This window comes from Schistocerca piceifrons, chromosome 5 (genome assembly GCF_021461385.2).
Source record: "Schistocerca piceifrons isolate TAMUIC-IGC-003096 chromosome 5, iqSchPice1.1, whole genome shotgun sequence".
Lineage (NCBI taxonomy): Eukaryota > Metazoa > Arthropoda > Insecta > Orthoptera > Acrididae > Schistocerca > Schistocerca piceifrons.
In genome coordinates, this window is record NC_060142.1 from 44,280,840 (window position 1) to 44,294,912 (window position 14,073).

Genomic DNA, 14,073 nt, shown 5'->3' on the forward strand with positions numbered 1-14,073 from the left:
AGCGGAGCAGCGGATGACAGAACCTGTCAAAGGGGCCCGTAGGGTCACTGTGACCGATAAGGAGATGGAGGAGGACCTACTTTTCGATATGGAAGGATTGGTGAGTGGGCAAAGGATGGCTGAATAGAGGTAACTTAACTACAGGAAATGTAACTGTTGTGTACATAGTTCCGCGTAATCAGCACGTACACAACTTTCCCACAAGAGCGCGTCCCGCTAAGCACAACAGCGCAGGCACAGCGCTCGTCCGTCTCCGCACTACGAGATGGCGCTGCCTTAGAGACGTACCAAATTCTGCTTCAGCCGATCCGCGTATTAATACGTAACGCAGCCAATGAGACTGCTGCTAATGTAGAACCTTTTCTCCTCGCGGATCACACTCGCGCAGTGATACCCGAACGCGCGAGGTATTATAACTAGTGTACAGACCCCCGATTGGTCAGTCTGCATTTGTCTGTACCAATCTATAGTCAAGTTTCAGTCTGCGCCTAATAAGATTACCCTATTCCTGTACGTGGCCGTGAAGATAAATGAATAGAAACTTTGTGAAGTATCAGAGACATGTGAGAATAAGATTAACGTACCAAGACCAAAGGAACTTCAGATTGTCAATTGTAAACAGCATCCAGAATCAAGTTACGTAATGTCTATGCTTTTTATTATTTTAATAAATGTGTGTGAAAATTAATTAAGTTCTGTTTAAAGTTGGTCACCGTCAATCTGCTACTCTAAGTGTCCAAGTGGCATTTCTATCGTCTGACATAACGGCAGGAGATAAAAACGCCACGATAAGACCACGAGACATATTGCTGACACTCGCCTACTTCGCGATAAGACCACGAGACATATTGCTGACACTCGCCTACTTCGTTAGAGCGACAAGTCAAATAATTTGATAGTGTGTGTACCGAAGGTCTTACAGTACGCACACCACAATAGCCCAAAACTTTAAACGCCTTTTTATCGAAACTATATTTCTGAAATTGGCGTGAAAATTCACTTGAGAACGGTGTATACGATTTTAATCGGAATCTAATGCCGACATGCTAAATTGAATTCTGTATCAGCGTTCATACCCGTTTTGCGATATCTTCAAAAGTCTTCTTTCTGTGCACGCTTTTGTCTCGATTTTTTGGACGAAGAAAATGACATTGGTTTCAACACGTCACTATTTTGTTACAGCTTACTATGTTTTAGTTATCTTATGCATGCTGATAGAAAATATAGTGGAAATGACACACACAAAATTATTTAGTTACATGTCCATTAGGAGGGATTCAGGAATTCCCGCTGATGATCAATGTTCCAGTTGCTAGGGGTCCTTCCACCTGGTGCAGCGGTTACGGGAAACGTCCAAAATGATTTCTTAAAGACAAAAGTGTAACGAATGAAACTGTGTCATCAGATTTACCATTACTTTATGTTCTCCTTCAAAAACCACGAAATTCACCTATTTTTATGCGTTCAAAGAGGGATGCCCCCTTCACTGTGGAGCAGCGGAAGAAAGTTATTTGATTGGATGAGTCTTCCGTCACACACTGTTTCCAACTTCTAGCTGAGTTTATGTCTGGTGTACGCCGTTCCCGACGGAGACTGCTTGCTGTCGAGAGTGAAACATGGCTGACGTACGGTGATGATTTGGTCAGACATATCGTGGTGTTCCATGAGCCCAAGGATACTCTGCAACGTATCATTACTGCCAGGGACTATGTGACCATTTTGGCTCACAGGTCCATCCCATGGTACAATATTTGTAACCCAGTGGGGGTATTGTGTTTTTAGACGACAGGGCCATATTCTCACAGTTCGCTTCGCCCAGAACAGGTTCTGTGAGCACGAGGATAATTTGTCGCATCTCCCCTGGCCACCAAAATCAACAGATCTCAATATTTTTGAGCCTTTGTGGTCGACTTTGGAGAGAAGGGAGCGTGATCCCTATCTCCTCCAATATCGCTAGCTGAACTTGTCGTTACTTTGCAGATGAAAAGTGTAAGATTCCCTTGAAAACCTTATGGCAGCTGTATTTATCAATTCCGTGACGACTAGAAGCTGTTTTGAATGCCAGTGGCTTTCCTACACTATATTAGACATGGCAACGTGTTGTGCTTTTGGAGTTCCGTATTTTGCCCACCACCTGTCCACTGTCCCGTCTTCAGCCTGATGGCAACTGTTGAGTAGAAAGAATTCTGCGTATTTGTTTCCTGTTGTGGCGAGATATCGGTGAAGTTTGATAATTTGTGATAACTATATATGGTTGCTGCACTCAAGTCAATGGCCAGCGAATTGTAATTCACAGCTTTTTCTACGTTGATAAAAATTCTTAACGATGCAGGTTAAAGAGTTTTGAAGTTGTTAATCAGGCAGCAAACATCACAGGCTGATTACTTTGATTGGACGTAAATTCGATGATCATGTCCCGATCGCATCCCTCATTGGCAATTAGAAACAAGTATGGACGATTAGTTTCAGTCGCTCAGCTCTGAGCGTGATTTATTTAAAACTCCTGTGCAGCGATTTTCAAATTCTACTGGACTGCTAGCAGCGTCGACACACCCACAAATTATGCACAGAAAAGATGAGTTAGCATGACGTCACAAGTCGTTCGCCGGAAACAACCTGAAACGGGTGTGTTCGATTTAGCGATGCCGTTTTTATGCCTTTCTGCAAGACTAGTTTAAGTCCAGCTGGAGAGAAAAAACACGCTATTGCGTCGATAATTTACGACCAGTGCTCATTTCGTTCATTACGCCGCGGCTCAGAAACTTTATGATATCTCTAATGCATTGTAATTTTATTAAGTACCAATCCACATTTAGATTTTCCTGAATTTCCTGTGTTTCACCTCAGGTGCTTGACCTACAATGAAACTTCAAATCTATCTCTCTTGAGTCGTACAGGCTTTGCGTCGAATAATAAAAGAAGTAACTTAGTATTCACTACACTCTGAGTTGAGTAAAATAAGCACCTACGATTAATAACTGCAGCTGCTGTCAGTATTTCGTTTTATAAAAATGTCAATCCTACTTTCATCAATATTTCTACGACAGACAGTTTCTTCGTCAGTTAAATGTTCGATAGGTCATTAGCACGATTTCTATAGAAATGACATGGACATCGTCAATTTGCAGGCAAGGCATACTTGATTTGTTTTATGACTATGACTATATGCTGACCATTTACAAATTACAATATAGTACAGTTGTTTAAATTTAATAAAATGAACGTTTTCGTCGTGGTCACTACTCATGTTAAAATTTAAAAACAGATATAACAACAAAATGAACACATTTTTCCACGGTACTTCACATGCTACTAGCGTTTCATTAAACATTCCTCTGTGTCAGTCATTCCGTTCCTAATTCTTTGGTAGTATATAATACTGCTCCACCCGTTAACTCTTACCACTTCAATGACGCTTATTCAGACCTTTGTTAGCAGAAATTCGAAGTTTATTTCCGATTGCTCCACTATACACACATTTTTGTCCTTTCTGGATTCCTTTGTTACGTCTTGGCATCGATCTTTTAAAGTTTTCTGATGTTTGAAAATATTGTTGCTTATTTTCTCTTAGGCTATAAGGATATCACTTTAAAAGTACAAGCGTCACACAGGTGACCCACTTCTTTCAAGTCCAACTTTTTCTAAGGAGGTTTCTCGTTTAGAAGAGAACGGCGTGTGTAAAATCTTCTTCCATCAGGTCGACAATATTACAAGTTGGGGGCCATGGTAATCTGATGAACTCATCTAGTTTCCTAAACAGGTAACAATCCATGAATAATGAACGACAGCTCGAATGTAACTTGATTGCTCACCGAATTTTGATTACAGTGCACCTGAAGCGGATATATCGCATGTTTAAACGAGACGTGTAAGATACAAAACCAGAGAGCAGACACACTAAATGAGTATCTCAAAATTGCTTATCACTTCTCACTCAGGTTAGTACTAAGTTATTTCAACAATCAAAGTTAGACTCTGTAAAAGGTAATTTGATGTTCATCCAAATTTTTACATGTTACCTAGGTTTAACTTCAATGGCAAAATGTTCAATTTCTCTATATCCATGATAACAAAGTGTATAGTCATTAAGTTTATATGTCTTTTTAATATGTGAACAATGAAATAGAGGTACGAAGAGTTTTTTTTAGATTGCTGATAGATGGAAAGCCCACTGCCTAGAATTAATGAAGTCTATTAGATCAGCTATGTTTGCAGTAGATTAGTTTGTGATTTAAAACTGAAGAGACTTGTTTTGCCTGCATATTTTCCTTCACTAATGAGCTATGAAATAATTTTTTGAAGAAACTCAACATACAGCAACATTATTTTCAGAATACGTAAATGTGTTATAAGAATTATGTCTTACGTTAATTTCAGAACATCCTGGAGAGATTTCTTAAAAAAATTTGGCGTTTTGACAACTGCTTAACAGTATATATTAAAAAATATCTTTTATCATTCACAACAATTTTCTTTTTTCAAAGAAATAGTGAAAAGTGTGGTTATAGCAATAAGATCAAAAACAGCCTATACATAGACTTCAAGGGCCTGCCACAGTATATCAGATGTCATGTGGGTAATGTGGTGGAGTTTAGGACCTTGTGTTGGAAAATTCCTCCTACTGCACTGAAGAGCATCTTCACAGAAACTGTTAATATTATGTGTTAGGATATTTTGTATGTAGCGTTAGCACAGTATACAAAAGTCTTTCGTAGTGTTAAGTCATTCCATCGTATTGCACTTACATTAAATATAATGTACATCTTTGACTTCTTCCCACATTCCAGAGATCACCCTTAGTGGGGTTTGTTGAATAATGTGCTGTAATGAGAATTAGTAAAAACTGGTATTAGTTTACACGAGAATGTTGACCTCACGTAACTACTGTTTGTAAATGTATGTGACAGAAATAAATTGTGACTGTCCAGTTGCTTTTGACATTCTTGTAGGCACTACAAAAGAAACCCAGCTTTTGATATGGCAGTAAAAAAATCATAATTGATACGAAACCTGTTTTGTCATGCAAGAGAAGTAGTGCAAGGGCGTTCACTTACTCGGCCTCCTCTACGGTCTCGGTCATGGCAAGGAAGACACAGTTGAGCAAGATGGTGGCCATAACCACGTAGTCGAAGTACTGGTTCGTGGAGAGGAATATACACGTGCGCCGGAACGAGTTCCACGGCGAGAAGATGAAGAACGAGTTCGTCGCCGTGAAGCGGTGGATGTAGTTCTTGCGGAACCTCTTGGAGACCACGCAAAACGTCTGAAACAAAAAGACAAAGCTGATCAGTACGTCTGTAAGTACATTTGAAGCTCATACGCAAGTTGCTACTTCCGTAATTGTTAGAAAGAAATATGAACCCATACTTTCAGGCGCGCATCTCGGAGCGAGATTGAAATCAACTTGTTTGTTGCGATATTCAAGGTCTACTCCACCACTAACAGCAACGAGACACTCGCAAAAAAAGAAGTAACATACGTCTGTCGGGAACTTGTACGAAATCGTGATGCATTTCTGTAGGCCCAATGTAAGTCCAGCCTTGAACAAAAGCCACCCTATTTCGTCGGAAAAATTACTACGAGAGCTTTTCAGAAAGTAAGGTCCAGTCGGGCGCGAAATGAAAACCGATGAAGCTTCGCACAGATGTATTGGGCAACGTCTCTTAGAGATCGCGTTACATCACTCTTTTCAGTTCCGAGCGCACATTGAGAACGTAAAGACGCCTAGAAAATAGGGTCTCCCAACAATTATGAGGGTCTGGTGAACGATTTCGCCTGTAACGCAGCCCACGTAACATAACTGTCATGCGTTTCCTTCTTCCAATTCTCAACCGCACTCTGCAGCGGCAATGAAGATGTTCCTGCAGCGTTTTAGACAGGAAGCGTTTGATCGTCAAAACAGCCAGTAATTGACTCCCCCTGAGTTTCATCTTTGCTTACCTGAACCGCTGGCTATGAAGAAACATTTTGGCACAAACAATGAGTTGTAGACTAGCTTAGAGAATTGGTGGAAAGTGCAGATGGCTATCCTCTGTGACGAGGGTATTGGAAAGTCGACACAACGCTACGACAAATGTCTAAGTGGAGCGGCGAATGTGTAGAGAAGAACCTGGAAGGTGTAGCTAACTGTTGCAAATAAAATGTTTGATTTTTACAGCGGTTTCCTTTGCGGCCGATCGGACCTTACTTCATGAATAGCCATCGTAGTATGCCCACCACCAACACTTCTCTCATTCATACCAGTAAATTTCATGATTTTTGTTAAAGCAGTGACATCGCATTGATGAGGTTTCCAGATTTAGATTTTCCGCGTTGCGTACAGTTCACCTCAGAGACACAGTCTTCCCTTTTGCGTCAACTAACCACGGCTACATTATACAGGAGATTCTTCGAATTACCTCCCACACATTCAAGACAAATGGTTCATCTCAGAAAGAGCTGGGTGCGTGCGTGGCTTAATAAACATTAAACTTTTCTGCCCACCAATATCAGGTTGCGGTGGTATCTGTCGATGACGTAGTGGGAACGCGTGAGAAACTGTTTCGAACCGGAGTAGTACTACACCCATATTGCATTAAGCTCGCTCCAAAAGAGACCCTAGAACACCGTTTCGTGTTATTCACTCAAAATGTGGTCGTCGATCCGTAAAAGACTGGCTACCCGCGTGTCAACGTCAGCAATATGACAGGAGTACAGATTACGACCAGTCTGGGAATTCTATCCGACTGCAATGCGAGACAGTTGTCTGTGGTTCGTGGCTCATTTCGTCTCTTACGTGCTTATGATTTCAACACCGGAGACAATGGTCCTTAGAGGCTATTTCATTCAGCAACACTGTAAGTAGGCTGTTTAGGTTTTTTATTGGTAACGCCACGTAGCGCTCTGTATGACAATCACTGGCTTTGCTGTGTGCAGTCTGTGGCTAGTTTGCATTGTTGTCTGCCATTGTAGTGTTGGGCAGCTGGATGTTAACAGCGCGTAGCGTGGCGCAGTTGGAGGTGAGCCGCCAGCAGTGGTGGATGTGGGGAGAGAGATGGCGGAGTGTTGAAATTTGTAAGACTGGATGTCATGAACTGCTATATACATTATGACTTTTCAACACTATTAAGGTAAATACATTGTTTGTTCTCTATCAAAATCTTTCATTTGCTAACTATGCCTATCAGTAGTTAGTGCCTTCTGTAGTTTGAATCTTTTATTTAGTAGTGGCGCTCGCTGTATTGCAGTAGCTTGAGTAACGAAGATCTTTGTGAGGTAAGTGATTTGTGAAAGGTATAGGTTAATGTTAGTCAGGGCCATTCTTTTGTAGGGATTATTGAAAGTCAGATTGCGTTACGCTCAAAATATTGTGCGTCAGTTTAAGCACAGTCTTGTATAATTTTTCTAAGGGGACGTTTCATACGTCGACCCTTAGCCAAGGATACCTCACTGGAATCTTCTGATTTTTTCTTGTAGTTTGTGTAAGTAGTGTAGCTTTTGTTTATTGCTAGCGCGTAATTATAGAGAGAATTTCCTTTGTAGTTGTAGTTTTTCATTGTCGTACACAGTTGTGGCATGCATGTAGATTTGCAGCAAGTATTTCGGAGCTGCGCTTGCAATTAACGAGATATTATTGTCAGTGCTACGTTAATGTGTTCTCTTATTTTTGCTCTTCAAATTGTGCTTTTCTGTGTTATCGTGTGAAATATTGTGACAATAATGGCGTGTGAAAAACGTAATACTAGGCTCCAAAGTGAACTGAGAAATGACAGTGAAGACGAAAGCAGTGTGTTAGCGCCACCGAGTAATGAATTAACTAATGTTCAAAGTAGTAATTTGGTAATTGTGCATAGGGAAATGGAGCGGGCTGGAAACAGTGATGTAGACAGTGAAACAATTAGTGAACAGGGAAGCATTATCGATCGATCGGTCGGTAACATCTTGCCTCAGGAATCCGAAATGACAGGACACAATCTTGCAAATACTGTAGATTCAGGTTTTGCGTCCTCACCGTTTTCTCAAAAAAGTCAAGACACATTTTCTGCTTTTCAAACTGCGAATATTGCCGGTTCAAATGCATTGCCGAATAGCACTGAGGAACATGTTTCAGACACTAGTGCATTGTTATTACAATTAATGCAACAAATGAGACAAAAGCTTCAAAAGTTAGACATAATGGAACAAAATCTTCAAAAGTTAGACACAATGGAACAAAATCTTCAAAATTAGACACAATGGAACAAAATCAGAGACAAACACAGCAAAAGCTCCAAAAGTTAGACACAATTGAACAAAATCAGAGACAAACACAGCAACAGTTAGACATAATGGAACAAAATCAGAGACAAACACAGCAAAAGCTTCAAAAGTTAGACACCACACTTGAAGAAACACGTGAAGATTTAATTACTGAGTTACATAACATTGAATCGAAATGTCAAAAAGTCTGTAATGACGTAAAAACACAGATTTGTGAGCATTTTCAACCTATTTTTTCGCGGCATGAAAATGCATTACAGAATCAAATTAATACGCAACACCAAAGAGAAATCCGGGAAGTACAATATCAGCTGACACAGGTAGTACAAGAATTACGTATTTCAGAGGACATTCGCGCTCCAATACGGGAAGAGGGACATAGAAATACGGAACAGCCACAAAATAATAACACAGGGCACTTCAGAAATTATGAAAGAAATTGGCAAGGTACACCGAATTTTGAGATGGAACCGCCGAAACGACGTAACAATGACCGATATGCGACTCGCCGACATGATGATTTTGACTATAAGCTGTTCATTACTACACGTAAATTCAAAACATTTAAGAATTCTGGTAACGACATTCATCCACAAGCGTGTCTCCATCAATTCTCTCATTGTTTTCCTCCCAACTGGTCATTAGAGTACAGATTAGAATTTATGTGTGGCTATTTAGAGAAAGAACCAGCTGTAAGAATGCAATCGGTCATTCACGATTGTCACAGTGAAGGAGAATTTTACCATGCGTTCCTCTCAGCATATTGGTCTCAAGCTACACAAGACTGAGTAAAACATAGCATCATAATGATGAAACATTTCGAACAATCTGAATTTTCCAGTCTTGTGAAATATTTTGAAGACATGTTGCACAAGAATCAGTACCTGTCAAACCCATACAGCCCCTCAGAACTCATCCGCATTTGCTTAATCAAATTACCTGAACATTTAAGAAATATTATTTTGGCAGGACGTTGCAAAGACGACATTGAAGCTTTTCAGGGACTCTTACAAGAATTAGAAATTGACACTGATAATCGCGGAACGCGAAAACAGGAACACAACAATTACAGATCAAATCCGTCACAATTCCGCCATGAAAGAAATAATAACTGGACACGACAAGGCTATTCTTACAACGCAAATCGTGAACAAAACAGACACCACCCATATGACAACCACTGGCAGAGTTATAGTTACAGAGAAAGATCGCACTTCCGTAATTATGAATATGACAGAGATAACCATAGAAACAGACAATATGGACACCAAAACAATTATTATCAAGGGAGACAGAATAACTTCAGACGCAACAGTTCAGCGCGCAGTTATGATTCCGGGAGAAATTCTCCACCACATGACCGACAAACAAGAAACTATGTGAACTACCAACAAAACGACAGACCTGAATTCCACCAGAACTGGCGAGATTCAAACAGAGCAGCGCACTCTCGGCAAGGTGAATTTGTAGAAGTTAGGTCTCCTAATCCCAATAACGACGAACGCCAACAAAGAGACAGACAATGACTCGCACCGCAGGCAGCCACGTGCGCCGGCTGGCTCAGGGAAAAATTACATAGACGCTAACCTTGAGAAAAATTCCCGTATTCTTTACCGACGTATACCACATGATAATTGCGTCGAAGTTGAAACTCTGCGTACTAGGAAGAGTAAAGGTTTACACCACATTTCACATGTAAAACCATTTATTGAAAGATGATCTGCTTTTTAACTTTGTCTTTGCCATAAAACTTTTCACTTTACATTACTAGTATGCTTTGTCAGACGTAGAATCTGTTAACATGCAACAATGTTTGGGGTTAAATATCCAGTCAAGAACCAAGAGAAATTATTTAAACAGAAATTACGAATGCATTGTTATAGTGAGCAGACGACACAGTGTTGTTATTTGTACATTCTTGCTTGTTAGTTCCACTATCACATAACGACTATAAGGATCACATACTTAGAACATATACCGGCAACGCCAATGAGATTTTCATACAACATTTTGGTTTACTTGAAAAGACATTCTTTATTTGAAGTACTTTCTGTGGAATTAAAGATGACTTAGCATTTGGTTTCTTTGACAGCTACACGATTGTATCACAACGCTACTAATGTGTGACACAATTTACATTGTTGCTTTTGTGCTGTATCTGCTTTGTATCTGCACAGTTTTTTCTGAATTCTCCTGGAAAGTAAAACATGTTTTAGTAGCAACTTTTGTGGTATAGCTACAATGAGACTGCCTTTTCCGTAGCACAACAATATGTTACAGCACAGTAGTTTCTTCATCACGGCAATAGGTGTAATAACTAAGATATCTATACGCAAAGCATTTCACTTTTGTTTATCATGAGGTAAGTACATTGGCTTCTGCAGAACTTAGCTTTCGGACGATAACTACGACACTTCCACAGAGATTATCTTCCAACAAGACGCACAGTTTAGCGCTACAGTACATGTATTCGGGTGATTAATTTTGTACTTAAATCATTTATTGTTAAAGATATTTGAAGTACAATTATACAAAGGTTTTCCATGATACATTTCATTCCATTGCTGTAATCTGTAACACCTGAGGGTATAATTACATTAATCCTCAGGGGGTACACGCCTACTTTGTGTACCATGTGTTTGCCATGCGGTTCTGGGCGCTACAGTCTGGAGCCGAGCGACCGCTACGGACACAGGTTCGAATCCTGCCTCGGGCATGGATGTGTGTGATGTCCTTATGTTAGTTAGGTTTAATTAGTTCTAAGTTCTAGGCGACTGATGACCTCAGAAGTTAAGTCGCATAGTGCTCAGAGCTATTTGAACCATTTTTTGTACCATGTGTTTGGCAAGCACAAGGAGCCCTAGCTAATATGGTATTTGCTTATACAACTTTACACGTCGGTACCATATTCCTCTAACACGCAAATTACACAGCTATCTGATCATTTAACTGAGAGATAAACATTTTTTTACTATGTCATTGACACATGTTTACGCAATTACACAGTTGGGTAACTTCACACTTACGAAATTGTATTTTGTCTGTACTTTGTGAACTGTTCATATTTTTTCGGAACCATTGTGATACTATGAGAGCTTTGAATGATGTTTTTGGTATGGGATCACGATTTTTAAAGTACGTTTGAAGCAGATGACACTTTTGACTTGAGCAGAGAATTTCTTTTAGGTTTTGAAATTATTGGAGGAAGCTATGACGATTTTGAGAGCTGACTGAGGTGTTATGATGTTATTATTACGATGACTATGTGTATTATGCTGTTGCAGTATGTTTATGATCAATAAGCTGATACTATGAGTTATTTGATTATGCTACGTATCTGTTATGATGAAATATTGAAGAAGTGTCGACGAATAAGGTAAGGAATAATGAGCAGTGGTTAGGGACTCTGGTTTGTGTAAAAGGTTGTTGGAAACCAAGAATCGTACTTTAGGAGTTATGAAATGTATGTAAATGCGTGAATGTATTACAATGCTGACGAAAATTTTTTGGACACTGTTATATCAATAGGATTTTGTTTCTACAGATTTGGAACGCAAATTCTTGACCTGTGAAATATTTTTATATGAGACTGTCACTGTCGTAAATATTTCGGTAAGAAAGTTAAGTGACCACCTTCACGTAATGCGTCGTGGGCACCCAGCTGCGCGACAGACGCCTGGAAAAAAGCCAATAGTGTGTGCCTTTCAGAGGCACAGGTGGAGAAAAAAAAGAGGGCATGATCCTCGCTATTGACATTCCTTTGTAGAAAGCATCGTAAATATGACACCCTCAAACTTGAAAACATGATTACACTGTAGAGTTCTTAATTTATGGTATTTACTGAAATGAAATGATGAGAAACATTTCATGTCTATTGTCTTGCTGGTTGAAAGATTGTTTACTGCATTATGAAATGCCATATGGCTAGTGAATGTCGTTTCACGCCTTGCTTTGCCTATTTTGTTTAATATCTAGTTCCTACCCGCACTGCAGCATTGGTTAAAATAAAATTTTATAGATGTACTAATATAAATATTTTATGCCTACAGTTCCAGTAAAAAGTAACTTTATGATGGATGAACTCTAAAAAAATGAGGGAGCACAAAAAGACATTTCCACTTCACAGGAATTGCATACATAATTTTTGTCAGTGACTTGGTAACTTGTCTGCTAGAGAAAGTTACAGTGATGCATCACTCTAGTGTTAAGATGTGACATAGGTATTAAACATGGCCCTTTTTACTGTAATATTTTTTCTGCTTGAGCTTTGTCATGTTTAGATATAAGTTATTGCATTTGCTGCGGCTTTTTGCCAGGCATAGTGCTACTAAATTTCACTTTGTATTACTCTGTTAAGCTAGTTTTACTACTGATTTATTTTTCTTGTTGCTGCACATTGGCTCATATTAGTTGTAATGTTGCATTGCTTGGTAATTTAGATTTACTGTAGCTTGCTTTGCAAATTTCCATTTTTTTTGTCATTGCTGTTTGTGTTAATTGTTTTGTGCTGCTGCATTGCCTCGTCCCTTAGTTTATGCATATGAGCTCAGTAGATTTAAGTTAGCTTAAGAGGGGGTAGCCTATAAGAGAATGAGTTGTGATGAATTTGAAGAAATGCACTGAGAGGTTATACGAGAAAAGTACAGAAAGCAGGTATAGATAGGACTTTTTGAAAATAATGAAGAACGAAGGGAGATCTCCGAGAAGCAAAGAAAGTTTTGCTTGCAAAATACTGCAGTAAAACAAACCATGTCCCTTTCTTGTGTTATCCCACTATGTGTTTGTGTACCCTTGTGTATTTATGTTCTTCTTGTCTTTATATGTTTATCTGATAAGACTTATGTTGTAGAATGTTTCTAATACTCAGCTACATGAACTATGATGAGGAATACTGTTATCCTCAAATATAATTTGCATTAATAATATGTTATTTACTTTGTAAAGATGTTAGACATTATTAATTCTGTTCTGTTTTAATGCTCATGTGTGAAGTTGATGTTTCAATAATTATTCTGATCTTTTATGTATTTACTTATGTCATAATTCCTGTAACACTGGTGTATATGTTTATTTATATTCTTTTGTAAAGCCCCTATTACTACAAATGTTATCTGTATTATTATGTTTTTAATGATGTATTTTGTACCTTTGTTATTGTATTCTTATGTTATAAAATTGTAATTGATACCAGTTCATCAAATTAAGTAACTTGTAAGTTACATTTCACTGCACACATTTCTGTGGGTCATAGTATATGGACAATATGTGAGAAGTAGGGACTCATAGTGTTTGCACGTGTGTTAATAATTCAGCAAGGGACTGGACAACAGCATTGCTGGTTCTAAGGACAATTAAAAACAAATTGTGAGTGCACAAGTGGTGGTTTATGGACTTGCTATATTGTCTGCAAGACTCTTTGATGGTGATTGTGCACCTGCACACTCGCAACAGATGGTTGCTGACTGTCTCTACAAGGACTACAGTGGGTCTGCATCTTTGATGATCCACCAATACCATTATTTCTACAAGGACTGCAGTGGGTCTGCACCTCTGGTAGCCCACCAATACCATAATCTCTACCAGGACTACAGTGGGTCTGCTCTGTGATGACCTACCTACCAACACTCTTCAAAATTTCGACTGACTCTGCTGTGGGTTTGCTCTGTTGTGGACCAATATCTGTCTGCATGTCAAGAGTCAGCACTGTCTTTCCGTTGGAAGGACAACACTACTTCTTCAAGACTGCATGGAAATCCACTACTTCCATGTGCATTTACTTTTACTGCTCAGCCTTTGAGAAAAACACTGCAATTTTACTGTGATGAATGATCAGGA

At 39.2% G+C, this 14,073-nt stretch overlaps 1 protein-coding gene across 1 annotated transcript in view; it reads right to left on the minus strand.

The window, feature by feature from the left end:
- The window catches only part of LOC124798172 (sodium channel protein 60E-like), a 290,757-nt gene extending 285,497 nt beyond the window's left edge, over window positions 1–5,260 (minus strand). The window contains exon 1 of the mRNA XM_047261456.1: window positions 5,055–5,260. Coding sequence (XP_047117412.1) covers window positions 5,055–5,116 — 62 coding nt within the window. The 5' untranslated portion in view covers window positions 5,117–5,260. The remainder of the gene's footprint in view (window positions 1–5,054) is intronic.
- Between the last annotated feature and the right edge of the window lie 8,813 nt (window positions 5,261–14,073).